The sequence below is a fragment of the Equus caballus genome, chromosome 7, assembly GCF_041296265.1.
Source record: "Equus caballus isolate H_3958 breed thoroughbred chromosome 7, TB-T2T, whole genome shotgun sequence".
NCBI classification, from domain to species: Eukaryota; Metazoa; Chordata; class Mammalia; order Perissodactyla; family Equidae; genus Equus; species Equus caballus.
The window spans coordinates 6,828,306-6,847,767 of record NC_091690.1 but is presented as its reverse complement, the minus strand read 5'-3'; the positions used below and the strand labels follow the sequence as shown (position 1 = coordinate 6,847,767).

The 19,462-nt window shown below is 33.6% G+C and overlaps 1 protein-coding gene across 8 annotated transcripts in view; it reads left to right on the top strand.

The window, feature by feature from the left end:
- SESN3 (sestrin 3) overlaps window positions 1–19,462 on the top strand; it is a 68,230-nt gene that overhangs the window by 12,241 nt on the left and 36,527 nt on the right. Inside the window, exons 1-4 of one of the 8 annotated variants that reach the window (XM_070272652.1) lie at window positions 34–270; window positions 1,555–1,675; window positions 8,065–8,288; window positions 11,907–12,048. The exons of 2 other annotated variants lie outside the window; for them this stretch is intronic. Coding sequence is in view for 1 of the 6 variants with exons in the window: in XM_070272650.1 (XP_070128751.1) it covers window positions 8,123–8,288; window positions 11,972–12,048 (243 nt within the window). In the remaining 5 variants the exon portion in view is untranslated. Of the gene's footprint in view, window positions 1–20; window positions 271–1,554; window positions 1,676–8,064; window positions 8,289–11,906; window positions 12,049–19,462 lie in introns of those variants that run through there. 5 more of the 8 variants (XM_070272650.1, XM_070272657.1, XM_070272653.1 and 2 more) reach the window with 5 other exon arrangements.

Here is a 19,462-nt window from a genome sequence, read left to right as displayed (position 1 = left end):
GTGTTCTATACAGAATGGCTATTTTAGAGTGGTAATCCTCAGGCTTCCACCATTCTCTGTAGGCCTCTTCCTGAGGTTCCAGTTTCACCATAGAATTCTGGCTAAGCCTTCCTCTCTTCCACCTCCCTGCAAGCCCCTTACTTTGGAAGTCTCCCAAGCGAGCTGTGATCTCCTGGGCCAGTAGACCCTCCGTTGGTAACTAAACCAGAGATTTGTTCGCAGGCCTGGACTACCCCTTAGCTAGGCTTTACTTTTTAGATCTACCCAGAAGTGAGTCATTTATTGGTCTATGGGCCATGATATTGACTGTCCCCTGAGGGACACATGAATATTATGGGATATTCAATGGGGGATTGAAATACCTTGCATTTTACTGCTCAAAGCTTCTAATAAGGAATGACAGACATTTTACCTTATGTTTCACAAAGAATGTGTTGAACACAATGTATATGAATAAGTATGACCACATATAAAAATGGCTGATTTAGGGTCATATTATTTCTTGCACCAGAGATTTCTTGAAGTATAAAATATATATTTGAGTAAGACACATTTTCTCTACTGGTTAATAGCTACTTGTAATGGAGGTATATTTTCTCATTTCTAGATATATATTTTTACATCTTCCTCTAGTACAGAGATGGAACTCGTCAATTGAAGAAATGAAATCTCTCTTTTCAGTTATAGATATATGCTGAATATTTAGAAAGGTCAAATTTACCTCATGGGTAACTGAAGCTGGATTTTGTGGAAGATTATTGTAATAATTGGAGACTGTCACTCTTGGTTTTGAAATGCATTTTATAATATCAATAACAATTTCAGCTTCTACTGAATACCACCTGTGTGCTGTAGATTGTATGAAGTATTTAACCCCTACATATGTATCACCTTTAATCATCACAACGAACCTATAATGAATTATTATTTATATTTTATGGATGAAGAAACTAGGGCTCAGAGAGCTTTAGTTACTTAAGATTGTAGTACCAATAAGTGACAGACTTAGCATCTGAAACCAGGTGTAATTCCAAAGCCTGCCTCATTTTACAGGTATAAACGCTGCATTTCCATACATTCCACATGTTTTCTTTATGCAAAAGATTCACAAAATGTAAAATTAATGAAACTGAATAGGACCTAATTATTCAAGAGATTAATAAGGGTGATTTCAAATTCAGATATTTTCTACTACTTTATTTTTACATTAGAAATGGAAAGTTTTCTCTTTATAAAGTTAAATCAATTGAGCAACAAACTGAAGTTCTCACTGAACTGTTTTGATGTATCTAGTTAACACTTTTATCTGTGTAAACCTCTTGTTAATTGTGTGATTGTTCTTTCCTAATTCTAGTATATATTTTCACTAATTTCCCAGCAAACTTTGACCTGCTCCTTTTGCCAACCAGTCATTCATTAGTTCAATAACATTGATTCATTCAATACTGCTATAATATCTGTGACAAAAAACACTGTCTAAAAACATTTTGAGTTTAAATATTGTGTCTCTTGACCTCTAAGAAATGTTCTCACTTTTTGGTAAATTTTTTGCAGTAAAAAAAGAGTTGTTTATGAAGATAAGAAGTAGCACAACTGCTCATTTCCACCATTCATTTTGGCTTTCTGTGTTGAGGCAGAAATGAGGATAAAAGGAAGCAATGAAACCCTGAGACTGGTATCCTTACACTCATCTTCCTCCACCTACATCTCCTACAATACTGCGTCTACAGAAGAGTTTCTGGTTTTACAAAGGGTTTATGTTGGGGAGGGGTTTGTGGGAAGATGTGGTTCTGCTCTTTGTAAATTAGAAACTTGAGAGTTTTCCATAGAAACACAGTAAGATACCTAGTCAAGTTCCAGAGTACCGTTAGTATTAAAGTTGTGTTCAGTAGGCATTTACTGATTAGCCTGGAAACCTAACCACTTTGTTTCCAGGGAAAATATATCCTGAAATCTAAGTAACTGTTTCACTGGGGGCTATCTTTCCTAACTTGTATACTTAACACTAGAAAGGGTAATGATTTTGACAAAAAATATCTTTTAATATGTTCACTGCGAGAATATGTTTGGTTATTATGTCTAATAGGAAAACTGTGTTAATGCGGTTCCATCCAGTATTCAAGTAGGAGTTGAAATGAAGAAGGGGATAAAAATTGGGTGATAATCAGGGTGTTGGGATAACCAAAGGCCATTATCAAGCTGGCTTTTCCTTGTTCACTTTGTGCTGACTAAGACTCTGGACCAGCGTGGTGCATTTTAAGCTGGCTGGCATATTTTTTACTACTCGTTGTTGTCTTTAAGGTAATATAAATTTTAAAAAATCAGTTTTAAGTCTCCAGAAAGTTTCCTTTTTATATAAAATTAAGAATTTAACTTGCGTATCTTAATTTTTTTTTGGTATAAATTAGTAAAGGAAAATAAGTCCAGCAAATTTAATCCACTAAAAAAGAATTAAAACAAAAGTCACCTAAGCTAAAGGTACCTTAGCACTAAACCCTAAGTAAAGTTCAAATTCTTTTATTTAATCAAAACTTTTTTGTATAATTTATTATTTGAAATTAGTGAATTCTCAGTTGGAGTGCAGAATACCTATTTGTTTTGTAGTTTTATTTTTTAGTAGAGTATGCCTTATGTAGTTAATAATCTTGTGAGATATTGTTTCATAGTGTGTAGCTATTAAAATAACTCTAAAGTCTAGGTTCTAATCTTCTTTGGGCAAAGTGAATTGTTGAACACCCAAGGTTTGCTTGAATTCTAGTAAGTATTCTGTTTATTATGCAAGAGACCTATTTAGTATTTAATGCCCTTAAAAATGAGGGAAAAGATATGCTTAGGTAAACAGGAATGTAGAAACAGTTCTCTGTTTTTTGGTAAAAATATATACATTGTCATTTTATGCTTATTCTATGTCTCAATGCTATTACCCTTTCAGGGCCTTCATATTTTTAAGCAGGCAAGAAGTATAAGGGCTGTTAACATTTATAAACCACTCACGTACTATATGAATATCTTTCATTCATTTATTTAGTCGTTCAACAAACATTAAGTGTGCCTACTTGTTAGGCACTGAAAGAACACAGAGTTAAGACATCAGAGTTCTTGTCTAAGCAGTGTGATGAGTTGCAACATACATCTGGATCTCACAAAGAGTCTTCAAGATTATGCCCCTCACTTGACAGTTAGTATGGGACAGGGTTTGGCAATTTTTTTCTGAAAATGGCTAAATACTAAATATTTGGGCTTACAGGCCTAAAGTAAGGCCTAAATAGTTGTCTCTGTGACAACCACTCAACTCTGCCCTTGTAACATGAAACTAGCCATAGACAATTCAAAGAATGGATATGGTTTTGTTCTCATAAAACTTCATTTATGGACATTGAAATTTTAATTTTATATAATTTTCACATGTCTTAAACATTCTCTTGATTTTTTTCAATCATTTAAAAATAGGAAACCCATTCTTGGCTCCCAGCAGTACAAAAAGAGGCGCCTGGTTGTATTTGGTGACCTCCTGCTGACCTGGTATAGAAAAAAGGGCAAGGAATTTGGCATCAAAGGCCTAGGTTAGAGGACCTTTCTAAATTGTGCTGTGCTCATTATTCAAATACAGATAGTAATGGTACCTATTTAAAAAAACATTTTCTATATCATTCTAACTGTACTTTCATTGGCGTGCAAAATTAATCAAAAGCTGACTATGTAATAAATACCATCATTTGTAAAAACATCTAATTAGAATTACCTGTCTATTTGGTACCTGGGTACACATAATTTGGATGCATCCAAAGTAAAACTTTTAAAAAATCTGTAGACACTAAATATACTTGAAAGCATATTTGTCAGGTCACTTGGCACTTATAAATAGAGTGGGTTTTTTTTACCCCTTATGAAGTTATCACACCTTGTTTGATTTCAGTAGAAGTGCCATTATGTATTACAGAGCTCTACATTTTAATTAAAGTTACGTTTTGAGAGTTTCCCAAAACCTAATTTATATGAATGTTTGGATTGATATGTCATAGTGCAAAACCAGTCACTTCAGAGTCTGAATGTGTTTCTTGCTGGTCAGAATCCCCATGTTAGGATTTCAGAGCTCTGTCATTCATATTGTCTTTGAGGTCTCAACAGAGGAGAATATATGGTAGTTCCATAGATATTCTTTATGACTATAGATAGGCAGTACAACAAGCATAGTAGTTTTTCTACAGTAAGTAATTTTCAAGTGTTGAACTCACTGCCTTACTCCATTAAAGTCCTAATTCCTTAACTGTCTTCCTCAACCAACATTAATGTAGTGGCACTCAAGAAGTGTGTCATATAATAAGTGAAACAAATACATACTACAGAGCTGATAAGACTAGTACTTAAAGGGCCGCCCCATGGCCAAGTGGTTAAGTTCGCCTGCCCCACTTTGCAGGCCCAGGGTTTCACTGGTTCAGAGCCTGGTAGCAGACCTAGCACCTCTCATCAAGCCATGGTGAGGTGGCGTCCCACATAGCAGAAACAGAAGGACCTACAACTAGAATATACAGCTATGTACAGGAGGCCTTTGGGGAGAAGAAGAAGACAATGAAAAATAAAAGATTGACAACAGATGTTAGTTCTGGTGCCAATCTCAAAAAGAAAAAAAGAGTAGTACTTGAATGCAGATATGTAAATGTTGGTGTTGGGGAGTGTGTGTGAGGGGAGGGTAATTCAAAAACCCAGAAACCCCTCCTCTGGTGAGCAGTGATGGCTGTCAATAATTTAAAAATGGAAAATTATTAGTTATTCAGGATACTTTTTATGGAGATGAGCTTTAAAAATTTAACACTGAGCATTGAATCAGTGAATATAACAAGGCACCATTCATCCAGGTTGCACGTTTGTGAAAGCGGCTGAATGTTTTCCATGGTTGAGAAATAATGATACCCAGAGCAATGACGCAGCCCATGCAAAGAACGAGATTAAAACTGTATGCAGGCAATCAGAATTTTCATTGAAATGAAGGTGGACAACTATGCATTTTAATAATGTGTGCTTCAAACTGGATCTGGTAGGGAGTTCATTTTACCAAATCTTGTTATGATTGCATATTGTTATGATTACATATGAGAGAATGAAGTGAATTAAAGACATAACCCATGAATTGATTTGGATGATCATTCTTATCTTGTTCTCTTTTATCTTATGAAGTAATCACTAATCTGATGCACTTGGTTTTAAAAAACAAATTCCCATGATGTATAGGCAGCCATTAATAGGAAATATTTTACTTTTAATTGATATTAAACTTTTAAACTAAGTACACGACATCTATGTGTTTTTCTCTTGCCTCCTTTACTAATGGTCTGTATTAAAGCTATTGCAGAGAACATATTTGTCACAATGGCAAATGGAAAGAATTGATAATTGAGTACCTTGATGATAACTCCATTTGTCTTCAGATATTTATAGAAACAATTAGATTTTTTAAAATACTGAATATGAAACTAACTCAGAATCCTGCCATCAATATGCTGCTGGGTGTGCCTGCTTTGTTTTAGAGTCCCACTGAAAATTGAACCAGTTGTGGCAGTATGCATTTAGCGGTTTCAGCTTTTAATAAATCACTGTTACCATTCATGAAAGGTACTCTGATGTCATAAAAGTAAAGCAATTTGTTTTCTAGAACTTCTAACCTGTCCATCACTTTTTCAGTGAAAGGTATGCATTTCATGACCATAAAAGAGGAGAGGAGTGCATTGTTTTTATATAAGACCACCTCCTTTTATTCTATCTTTATAGTCATTTTAATGCATTTTAGTGTTTATGGATGAGTAACTATTTGACACAGCTGTAGAGCACTTTAAAACTAAAATGTAATGTGCTGTCAGTTGTAGATCAATCAATTCAGGATAAAGGATTTCTAAAATGAAGATGTCAGTCGGTGAGAAAGCTAGATTGGACTCACAGAAACTTGATACATACCTTTTCTGGAACATGTGTAATGCATAATTGGTTTACAGTTATTCCTAAGAAAAATTTATGTTCAGAATCTGAGTTCTTCTTCACAATTTTATAGTAGACACTTGCTTTTTAAGGCCAGCTGAATTAACATGGGACATATGCCATTTACTGCTGGTCAGGGGTTTATTTTCCTGAATGTCATTGTAATTGACAGCAGTTATCCAACCACTGGATAGCAATTTTTAGGAATTAACTTGGTTTTGGTTGAATTAATATCCTTGCCAAATTGCTGTGATGGCTGTTCCCCTCCAGAGACTGAAGCTATTGTTTTATTTAAAATGATTCATTTTGGGAAAGATTGAAGTAATTTATTAACAGGGAATAACATTTCTATAGGCTAATGAGCTTGTTTAATGTCTAGGACAATGGTTCTGGAAGGGTGGTCCTGGTCCCAGCAGCCTCAGCATTACCTGGGAGTTTGTTAGAAATGCAGATTTTGGGGCCCTGCCCCAGATGTGCTGAATCAGAAATTCTGGAGGTGGGACCCATCAATCTGTGTTTTAGCGAGGCCACCAGGTGATCCTGATACTCTAAGGATTGAGAACCACTGGTCTAGGATTATTAACCAAATACTTCTACAAATCAAAATTATATACATCCATTTTATTTTCAGTGTGCATTTTCAGTTGTTTGAGAAATATGGTAAAAAGAGGAAATAGTTTCAAATTACATCAATACCAAATCCCTATTCTATAGATAATAATGATAGTACCAGCGCTAGATTCGGGTAAATTCCTTTTGCCTGTTTTAAAAATATAGATTTGAGACCTGCAGGTACAATATGCTCTCACCTTGAGAAAAATGTAATGTCCTATTTTATTGTTGCTAGATTCTGAACTTTTAAGGAAAAAAAAGAGATTGGGTTTTGGAAGCTTGTTTATGACTGAAATCAAGTGAAAATGTCCTTTGATATTTCTTGTTTACATAAAAATAAGTGTTTAAGTGCTAACATTGGTAGACTCTGTTGGGTCTTACCATTTTAGATTATTTTTATTTCAAGGAAGATTGATATTTTAAGCTTTCTTGGAGAAGAAGATTATCTTGTACTTTTTTTTTCCTTGAACACAGCAAGAAATGATGTTTGTCCTAAAGACAGGTATAGGATTGATATGTTATTTTTTGTTGTTTTGAGTCTCTTAGACAAGATTAAATATGCATGTAAATTATGAGTATTCTTTTTCACCTGTAAACTGGTAGCTTACTCTTCAATTACAAATGGGGTGTTAGAAAGTCACATCAGGAAACCTGAAAATTAAAACAAAACAGATGTAAGCAATGTATATAATAGATGGGCCTTAGATAAATCAAAAAGATAAAAGATTGCTCTTTGAAAAGAAAAGACTATACATTTAGTTGCGGTTCTATCTAGGGTAGTGAATTAAAGTAATTTTATTTTGCTATTTGGTTGCATCTAATTTTGAGATAATGGGAGTTTTCCTCGTATTGTCTCTAGCTTAAACTAAAATTCAACCTGTGTTGATCGTACTCAGGAAAAATAATGGACTGTATTAAATTGCCCTCCCCACCCGCCGCCCCAAATTCCCTTATGTCCTGGCTGCCCCAGAAGCATATGTAATTAATGAATTCTAAACCATGGAGAGTGATGCTTTTCTATTGACCACTTTTCTATCTTCTGTGAGGAAAGGACTAATATAGTACCTTAAATAGAACTGTCTCCATGGCAATGGGCAGTCAGCTTTTGACTCTGAGACTCATAAAAAAGGAAATTTAAAAAAGCGTTTTCATGGTCTAAAATAGCAGTACAGCAAAAAGTAAGGTATGAGAATATTTCCTGTCACTTATTACAGGACTGATTAAGCTAGCATAACATATCTTTTTTTACATAGCCCTTCTTATCTGAGAATTTCAGTGTTATACAGCAATTTCTTCTCTCAATTAATGAGTGGTAATTATTATCTTCAGATTAATAGAAAACTTGAGAAACTCGGATATAAGTTTAGGATTGGGGCCAATGCCTGAGAAAAAAGGGCTGCCTAGCCCTGGTTGTAATTTTATTCTCATAAAGAATAAAAATACTGACTAAATTATGGGTCATTCTTGATTATATTTAAACAGAATTATCTCTGGAACACTGGAAGCAATAACAAGATTAAAAATAAAAGCTTCACAATTTATGCCAGTTTTTTCTGACTGGTTCCTACAATTTTGTGTCTACGGATCACTTCTGTTTAAAAGACTCAGCTGGCAACCTGCCTCCCTTGTTCCCTCTTGCATCCACACCCACTTAAGGGGCAGAGCCCTTTGGTTCTCACTGCTGGGCCACCTAGCCTTCAGTAAAGGTCAGTGAGAGTGCTGTATATTAGGGGTTAAAGCATAAGACCATATTATCCTTTGTAATCTTTAGTCCTTTTCTTTGTTTATTTCCCCCTTGACCAAACATTTTCTCAGTATAGAGTTCATTTCCAGTTGAATCATCACACACCTTTAAGGTCTCCTCAGTAAATGCTTAATATCCTGAGGTTACTATTAAGGAGGGAATTGGTTAAACAAATTGTGTGACATAAATACAATGGGGTGCTGGACAACTCTTAGGATGAAGATCCATGTATTGAAGTGAACAGATGTCCATAATAGGTTATTGAGTGGAAAAGGCTGGATTTTTTTTTAAGGTTATGCAGGGTTTTTTTTTTCATTTTTAAAAAGCTGAAAAGATATAGAAGGATGAACTCCAAAATTAATAGTATTAATTTCTGGGTGGTGGGATTACTGGAAATTATTTTTACCATCTACTTCTCTTCATTGTCTTTTGTTTGTTTTAACAAGAAACATGTATTTCGTAAAAACTTTAAGAGCTATTACTGTGTTGAAATGATCAAAAAGAAGAAATAATTTAAGTGAAAGATAGTGCAGAGAGGAAATCCAAATGAGGTGGTAAATTAAAGACACATTTAGATAAAAACAAGAAAGCTCTTAGATTTAATAGAGACCCATAGAAGCTGTGGATAAATTGCCAAGTGAATAATAATGTGTGTGTAGGTGGCTAATGAGGACTCCGATGTGTAGATGTAGAAACATACAATCTGGAAATGAAGGAAGGTATTAAAGCTGTCTCTATAGCATGTTCCTTCATGTTATCATATCAATCCTTCCAGCATTTCTCTTTAGGAACCTGATGTACTTACTAACATTTAATCAGAAAATTAGTTTTTTTCTCTTGAATTTTGAATTCAAAAGATAGCTACAATTGTATTGCTCTACTTTTATGCTATATGGTAGCTAAGACTTACTGTATAAATTTCAGGAATTTATCAAATATGTAATATGAACATTGTATATTAATCTAGAGATGTTATCTGTTAGAACCTGAAGATAGCAAAAGATAGTTACTTTATGAAATAATTTAATTTTACAGCTACTTAATTAATATTTACATTCTAGGGTTTTTGAAGAATAGAAAGGTAACAGAATATGACCTAGCTTTTAGAGAGCTTACTCTGTGGTTGGAGAGTAAGATATTTTCTAAATAATTATGAAGGGAGGTAAAAATGGAAAACATATATCCTTTTGGCTTTTTATAGATATTCATTGATTATTATTTATCTTTAACAATTGTGAAGGCATGAATAAAGTTTTAATCATCCAAATATGCTACTGTGTGGAAAATGAGGGTAGTTAAATATTAAATAGTTGTTCTTATTTTCAAGGCAGTCATATGATTTTGATGACTTTCTGCATTTTTAATAATTTTTTAAAATCTAATTTTAATTCTTTAAAATGATCATCTGCTCATTATAGAGTATCTATAAGCGACTATTTTGTAAATGAATGTTTCTCACTGAAGTGGCTTTATTTTCCAATTTTATTCTTCATTTTTAATTGTCTAGGTCATTTGTTGTGCAAAACATTGAATTAAAGGACTACTGTGAGCCAATTAATAGTTTTCTAAATTATCTAATCTATATATCTTTTCTTTAACTTGTTAGATAACGTTTAAACATTTTGAGTAGTTAGATTGTACTTTATGAACTCAGTGTTGCATAATTCTAATAATAGCAAATACTTATGTAATAGATACTATGGCACTGTTTTAAGAGCTTTTCAAGTATTAACTCATATAATATTCTCACTACCTGTTTTAATAACATCCTCTTTATCCCATTAGTGAGGGAAGGATTCCCAACTTTGGGTCACAGGGATGGCCAAACACAATGCCCAACACTGGACAGATGAGAGTAACAGTTTATCAGTTACATATACTCACAGCCCAGGAGAAGAGAACACTGCATGCCACCCAGGGCCTCATGGAGGTTGCACTCAGGAGTGAACAATCAGGAGCTGTGGGAGGAAGGCTTTGTAGTGTCAAGAGGGTGAGGTACCCCTGGTTCCTGTGGAAATCTGTGACTGGCTTGTTTGACTAATTCCATAGGCAGGTAAGGAACTGAAACCTGCACCTCAGGGATAAGCAGGAATTGTACCTGGTCCATTTGATAAGGAGTTGTTTGGCCAGGGGACCTTATCCACATGAACAGAGTGGGGAAGGGAACTTTCAGTCAGGCCATTTGAGGTCCTTTCAATTTTATCAGATGTCAAGGCAGCACATAATGAGTGTTAATTGTTAGGCTTTACTCTTTACTATCCTATGAGATGGGTACCATTATTATCCCCATTTCATAAATGAGGATATCAGGTACACAAGATAACTTGCTTAAAACTATGATGACCATGCCCCTAACTATTTTCTTGCATGTTTGCTTGCCCTCAATCTAGATAGCAATTCTCAATATCCAGAAATAAAAGGAAAGCAGTTAGAAATTGAGTGTTTTACTCCCATTTCTATCTTATAAATAGAAATGAACTCCTTTAGTGTTTTTGTTACTAATTGCCAAGGAGTTTTCATACAAGTGCCCTGATAATTTTATTTCATTTTCTTTTATAAGTCTATAAACTCCAATAAAAGTAAATATATTTGCATTTCTTGATTGAGAGTTGCTAAACGTGGTCATTATCAAGAGAGGTGATTAGGTTTTCCTCTTCTGAGAGCTTTTAAATTAAACAGAATAAATATTAAGATAATTTAGATTTTATTCTATGTAGTATGGGAGGGAATGGTCTATTGGTCTTCATTTCTGAAAGCTAGTGTTCCTATGAGTAACTTAGCTGTATTTCTTATAAATATGAATATAAAACACCTTTTGGCTGGTAGCAGTTTTGCTGGTTTACTTGATTTCAACTTTGGAATTTGCAAACTTGGTTTATCATTATTTTTAAAATTACTTTATCTATACACCAGGAAATAATTGATAATTATCTGAGATATATATCCTTTTTTTTCACTCTAATAATATCAGACCATCTCATTTTTCTTGATAAAATTGGATATCTTTTCTGTGAATTTGGTTTTCAAATAATGCATATCGAGTTATAAACTGCTTAAATTAACTGTATTTGTTTTTACTTTTTTAAAATATGGCCAAATCCTTGATATAAGGAAGAAACATATTTATAGAGTATTATTTATAATGAACTATATGACAATTAAAAACAGATTTGCCATATTTGAGTTTTTCTCATTCCCTTCACCTTGCCTGTGAACTTTGTCAAATTAACTGTTTTTTAAATAAAAACAGTTTAACATCTGTTTATTAAATAGTCTGGAGTCTGGTGTACATATATAATAAATTTCTTTAGTCTTTCTTTCTGTCTTAATAAGAGCTATGCTTAAGTAATGTAGTGTTAGAATGCAACATGCTGTCAGTTCTGCTGTAACACTTAGACAAATTTGTTCCAGTTGATGTATTAGGGAATAATTTGAGCATAATGGTGAATTTTGCATTTGCTGAGGAGCAATTTTATCCATGAAAAATATTAAGTGAGTTCAGAAAAGTGCACCCACCTGATCTGAGCTGCCTGGGAATACCCTACATGCACGTATCTTAAATATTTACCCTCCACCACAGTTCCCGCAGTGTGTGTGATCTCCGTCCGTCCACATCTGTTGTTACAACTTCCCATCCAATTTCAGATCATCCTCTTCATCACTCACAAGCTGCAGGCCTTCCAAATCCCACTTTCACAAACAACTTTCAGGTATTTTTCCAGGTAATGTGCCATATTTATTGTAATAACTAATGTTTTTTAAACAACGTGTGAAACTACGGTACCATTTTTTATGTTTCCTTTTTTTAAATGTAAAACTGATGCAGTTTTTTTAGTGTTGTGCCCTTAACCTCATTTTCCCCATAAATCGTTTGCATTTTATTGCATGATTTTGCATATTATGCAGTGATTTTTTTTTTTAGGGGCACATATGGTGTGTTGTAGCAGAATGATTTTAATTGAAAAAGTTACCCTTTTTTTCCCCCAAAGTAGCCTTGGGTTTTAGTTAATTCATTTTAGTAGTGTGATTAATTTAGTAAATTTACAAATTATAAATGTGATAAATCATATATGGAAATTCAGTGGCTTTTTTTAATAATTAGGTCATTACAGATCACATATGTCTTTGAAGTATGTCACCTATGAGGGCATTAGAGGGAACAGTCATGAACTCATCATCTAAATTCATAATTGCACAATTTATTATTATGAAGTTATTAAAATTTATATTTTGGGGGAATTACGGGGAAAGGAAATTACAAAATTGTATAAAATTATGATCTCTGGTAAATTTGTATTTATGCATATACATATATATGCTTAGAAAAACAAATTGGAAGGATAGAAACCACCATGTTAACAGTGGTTATTTTTGTATGATGAAATTATAAAGAATTTTTGCTTGCTTATTTGTACTTTACTTTCTACCTTGAGTAAGTGTTATTTTTATAATCAAAAGAATAGAAAAAATAGAGGGACAGAGGGAAAGCACACAAGTGGGTGGGGGGGGATGTAGTACTAACCATAATTTAGTTCATTTCTTAGTGAAGGTCTTAGGAAAACATAATCCAGAATGAAGCGAAATCAGGAAATCCTGCCAGGATTTCTATTTAACATTTTAATGTAGCACTACTTTTCGTTTTGTGCCCACTGTTTTCTTGACACAGTACTAGGTTTTTTTCTTCATACCTTATCTCATTTAATCCTCATAATAATCTTATGAAGTTGAGTTACCCTCTGTACTTTATGAAAGAATAAATTGAGGTTTGAGGAGATTAAATATTTACCTGCTGCTTGAATACTACACTATTACCATTATGATGTATTAGTTTTCTTTTTCTCTGGGGAAATGTGTGTTTTTGAAACACTTTCATTTATTTTTTGTTTTTAACAAGAAAAACGCTGTCATCTTGTCCTCTAAATTAGAAAAAACAAATATTTCCTGGGGAAAAAAGGTTGTCAACTTTTGTGGAGGAGGACCCCATGGCTTTGTAATGTTGTAGAATATTGCCATTCAAGACTTATGGATCTATATTTAGATTCCATTATAGGAATAAATGTTAATTCAGTGCCTATCAGTGAAATTAAGCTACGGTTTCTGTTCCCTATAGCATTCTTATTTGATACTTTCATATTTTTCTCTAAAAAACCAAATAATAGCATTAACAAAATGCAAAATAAATTGTTGGCTATCTGAAATACAGAAGTCTGTTGGTATGTTAAAATATTTAAAAATATTTGCCAACTAAATTCTGCTGATTAAATAATCACATATGTCTATTCAAACTGTTATTGAAAATAATTTTATTCACATTATGGGTAAGAGTGACTTAACTTTGATAAGTTCACTTCTGCTCTTGATCATAACGTAAAATCACCATTTGATTAGTCTAAATCCTTTAAAAACTATCACTGGACTAGTTTTATTGATTTGGAAATGTACTTCATCATGTTAACTTAATCCATAGGTCTTGCTACCACTCATATAATTGTGCTGAAAGAATCCAGAGTTGTTCCCACTGTAATAACACTCATCTTAAAGAAAAGACAGTTTGGGATGAATTAGGGGACCTAAAATTCTTGCTTTTAGAAAGTAAAATTTGGCTGTGAAGGGCTCTCAACAAAAACTCAGGGGAAGGATCTGCAGTTTCGGCCTTTGCCATTTGGATGCTTCCTTTTGGAACCCAGCTGCCATACTTGGAGGAAGCAAAAGCAGCCCATGTGAGGAGAAGCAAGGCATCCCAGCCAACAGCCAGCTCTTGTTCCCATTAGATGTCCTTTTATTGCTTAAAGATTAGTAATGCTTCTATCATATGAGTGATCTTATTTATTTAGAGTTAACTAGAAAATTATGGATTTAGTATACTAACATTGAAGCCTTAAGTACAGGTAACTAAGTATCCTTAGTTAAATAAGTTAGTTAAAATAGAATGATAAAGAACAGAAAGGTCCATGAGTAGCATCTGTATGCAAGCTAATCGGGAAAATGGGAGGCGCTATCAGAAGAATGACAAATTAAAGAAAGTCTTTTTGATTATTAGAAGATAATTACTTTCACGGATCTTAATTATAGCATAATTACAGCTCTTTCTTTCTACCAAAAACTACACTCTGAGAATTTTGTTGTCCAAACAGAAATTCCAAACCTTTGGATGTTGTGAAATAATTCTATTCAGCTATGATTGTGCGTGCATATGTGTGTGTGTATTTTTAGGACTAATGTTAGTCCAGGATACCAAGAAACCATTTTTATTGTGGTTTTTGTTCAAAAATTATTACTTAATATCATTAAATGTAATAGGCTCAGTAATATATAGAGATATTACATGAACAGTCAATATTTATTGAGCACCTAATTTAGAGTAATTATTAAGTACGCTGGAACACTTCTTTTATAATCAAGTTAGTGAAAGAGAAGACAAAGACATATGACAGATGTCCTGTAAGTGATAACCCAGGAGTAGGGTCAACTCACTGTGCGTTTGAATGACTCCATATAGAGAATGTGGGAACTGAGTTGGGCCTTATGAGATGAGTTAGCAACATTGTAATAGATATGAAGTAGGGATGTGGAATTCTACATGAAAGTTCAAGGACAAACAAACAAAGGCCCAGAAATGTGCAAATGAGTGTTTGAGAGTCAGCAGATCCGTGTAGCCAAAGTGAAGTGTTCACGTCCAAAACACTTGAAAAAGAAACATTGGAAAGCTAGGTAAGGGCCAGAATGTTGAAAACCTTACCTTCTGTTTCTACTGTCCTTTTTTCCCCCCAGAGCTGGGGATAAAATGATATACTTGATGGAGTAGTGGTGGTGGCAATAGCATATTAGAGTCACTGAAAGAAACTTTGTAAACAGGTGGTGAGGTAACCTAGTATGAAGTCGTTTTTAAATGTGAGTGTTATGTGTAATAGGATGTTTGGGTTGTTAAATGCATGTTAAAATAATGAAACTCTTAACTCTAGCCAACACTTTTCATCTCCCTGGAACCCGTACCTTCCATATACCTGCCTTATAAACATATGCCCCTGGATTATCGTAACCTGAATCCAGGCTGCCTCACTCTCTTGATTTCTTTCATATCAGCTGGTGTCACCATTATTCATCTATCCAGTCATCCAATTCAAAATTCTCTGAGGCATTCTGGTCTTGTCTCACTGCTTTACCATCATATCCAGTCAATCACTCAATTCTGTTTATTTTGTCTCCTAAATAGCTCTCAACGTAATTCCTATTCTTAATCCATAGTTAACCCAAATCTTCTCTTTCCTAGAAATTATAGTGGCCTTCTAATAGGTTTTATTTCCCCCAGCCTACCCCACCCCACTTCTTTTTCTAACTGATGTCAGAAATATTTTTTAAAAAGATAAATATAATCCTTTTAATACTGTTTATTGTTTGTATGAAGTCCAAGGTCTTTAACATGGCATTCATGATGTGGCCCTTGCCCATGTCTCTAGTCTTATTCCCCAAGAGAAGTTCAGGGATCATAGAGGACACCATATAGTTCCCCAAATGTGTCATGCCTTTGCATCTTCTATTCCTTTTGCCTGGGATGTTGTACCCACATAGACCCATCTATTCTTTTCTAAGTAGCTTGACACATTCCTATTCCTTCCTAAATATTTATCCCATCTGAAAGGCTTTTTTGATCCATCCCCTTGCAGGCAGACTTAGGCATTCCTATTTTGGTCATCTCCATGATAGCTCTGAACGCATACTGTGGTTGTGCATCCATATTTATTTACCTGATGTGTCCTTGAAGTCAGCACCTAGGCTTTGTTTATCTTTATACTCCCAGGACTTAGCCCAAGACCTTCCAGATAATGACCCTTAAAAAAGTAAAAAATCTGTTGAATGAATTAATATTTCTTCTTTATAAAGTTATAATGTTTAATTTTAATCTTAGAAAGCTTTAAATATACATAACAATTTTTCTTGTTTAACTTGTAAGTTACCAATTTTTGTTTTAGTAATTGTCATTTATTAAATATTTGTTACATGCAGGTGGTTTGCAGGTACCTTTAAAAAAATGATCATGAAAACTGTCAAGCTATACAAAAGCAGAAAGAATCATTTCATGAACCTCCAAAACCCTTCACCAAATTCACTATTGGCAAGATTTTGCCACTCTTACTTCATCTGTGTTGTTATTTTTGCTGGAGTAATTTAAATTAAATCTCATTTCCTTTTATCCCTGCATAAGTTAGTATGCATTTCTGAAATATACGAACTCATTTTTATATAACTACAATGCCAGTATCACACCTAACAACATTAGTAATAAGTGCTTGATATCATCTGGTATCTCATCTTAACCACTTTCCTCCCGGTTGTTTACTGTCACTTTAGAGTTGACTTCTGAATTAGGTCTACCATTGCATTTGGTAGTTATGTCTTTTAAGTCTCCCTTAAGAGTAGTACCTCCTCTTTTTTGTTATTTTTGTTGTTTTTGTTTGTCATGCCTTTAACTGGCTGGGTCAGTTGTCCTGTAGAATATTTTATAATCTGGATATTTTTCTATGCTTCTTCATGTTGTCATTTAACTTATTCCTCTAACCCTCTATTTCCTGTTAATTTGAAGTTTGGGCTAAAGCCTTGATGAGATTCAGTAAGTTATTTTTGGTATAGAGAAATTTTCCTCATCCTTTTTTATTCCTGTATTGATGGGTTAGATTCCTAGAAGTGGGATTGCTGGGTCAAAGGGTAAATGCATATCTAATTTTTCTAGACATTGTCAAATTCCTGTTCATGAGGGTTTTTTATTTTGCATTCCCACAATTTTGAGAGTGCCCGTTCACCTGTAGTCTTGTCAATAAATATGTTGCCTATTGGGATGTTTGCCAGTCTGATAGATGAAATATAATATTTGCTTTTCTCTTTTTATGAGTAATTTCTTCTGTTAATTGCCCATTCTTTGTTCATTTTTTGATTTGGTTGTTGATTTTTTTCTTCTTGATTTTCAGGAGCTCCTTATATAATTGGGGTATTAGCCGTTGTCTGTTAAATTGCAAATATTTGTCATCTGATTTTGCTTATGCTGTTTTTGTACCATGCAAAACTTTTTTTTTTAATTTTGTGTGTGTGTATAGTTGAATTACCAATTGTTTTATTACTTCTGGATTTGAGTCATAATTAGGCAAGTTCCATTGGTCTGTGAGTCTATTCATGTGTACCACAACTCTTAATTATAGACATATTATGTTTCTATATAACATAGCTAGCACCCCTTCTACATTGCTCTTCTTTTACAGAGTTTTCTTGGTCATTCCTGCTTGCTTAATTGATTGAAAGTTTATTTCACAAATAAGGAAATGAACACTTGCATAGAAATTCTATGACCATCTCGCAATGAGAAAAATAAAAAATAATAATTGTTCTTAAGGATTTCTTAATACTTTGTTTTAACGTGAAGGTTAAATGTAGCAATCTTTTTGCAGATGACTGAAGCCATTTATAAGGATAGATAATTAAAAGGAAGAGAGACAAGAGTGTATTGGAAACATTTATTTCAATCAGTGGTTCCCAAAGTGTGATCTGTGGACCTCCAGCACCTTAGCAGAAATCAAAGTCATGCCATCACACTATAATAGTAATCACTGTTTTCCTCACCACCTGAAATTCACCATAAAAAATGTCACTTTTCACTCAATAATATCTTTGATAAAACCTAAAAATTGCACATTTTATTAAATTTCAACCATTGAATACTTATCTTTTAATAATCTCTGTTTCAAAATGGAGAATAGGCACAGAGCTCTTGTGCATGCCGCAGTATGATGCTGTCTCAAGGAAAAGCAGCCATGTGACTGAGTTGTGAGCCAAACTAGTCGCTTTTTATGGAACACCATTTTTACATGAAAGAATGACTGACTGATAACTATGGTTATACACACTTGGGTATTTGGCAGACATTTTCACAAAAATGAACAAAGTCAGCCTGTGACTTTAAGCAAAACAACTCACAGGATTTATTGCCAGTGGTAAAATTTGAGCTTTCAGAGGAAAAGGATTTTGGAAAGTTGGTATCTTCTTCCATGAGCTTGACCATTCCCAATACTTACAGATTTTTCTGAAGTGATCAGTGGTAGTACTAACAAATTTTATTTTTAATACTATATTAAATGTATCAACATTTGGAAAACCTGCAAAGCTCAGTGAAACAATATTTTCTAAATGATCGATGGTTAATATTACAAAACCGCACATGGGTAAATGATTCATTCAAAGTACAAGATACGCCAATGGATTTTAATGTAACAGAGTAAGAAGTTTATTGATATGATTTCAGATTCCACATTGCAACAAACTTTTAAAAGCTTCCCATGTCAACTTTTAGGGTGGTATGAAAGAATGTCTAAAATTATCTGAATAGGCTATTAAAATACTCCTTCCTTTTCCAACTACATATCTTTGTAAGGTCAGATTTTCCACATGTTGTGCAATCACCACAACATATAGCGACAGATTGAACACAGAGGCAGATACAAGACTCCAGTTCTATTTAACCCAGATATTTTCACACATGTGAAACAGTGCTAACTCTTCTCAGTAATTTTGTTTGTTTGTTTTGGAAATTACAGTTTCCAAAAGATTCATATATGTTAACATGTAATGGGTTTATTACTTCTATTTTTGAATATTTTAAAATAAAAATAAACATTTTAAAATTTTCTTTGATTACTAATATGGTAATTATTGATAGCAATTACTCACATAAAAGCTTTTGGGGGTCAGTATTTTTTTAACAATATAAAAGGGTCCTACTATCAAAAACTTTGTGATCTATTTAAATAAGCATAACAACTCATGGCTTTAATTCTGATTATGATAGGTTTTAAGTTTACCTGTATACGTTAAAGCACAATTTTGTAGCCCTCTGTTTATAGACTTAGGGCTTGGCAAAATAGAACAGAGATGAAGTTAATGAGAATTTACTGTACAGATCAGATCTATTTTCTGTTCTAGGCAAAAATTAAAACATAACCGTTCTTTTCAAAATTAGAAACAAAAACTTCTGTTTTTCTTTCAAATTTTGTTAAAACTGAAGTTTAATATAATTCCGTGTAAAATCAAATGTACTTTAATTTGCTCACTTGTTTTGTTCTTGGGAGGCTGTGTAAAAGGTACTTTCTCAAT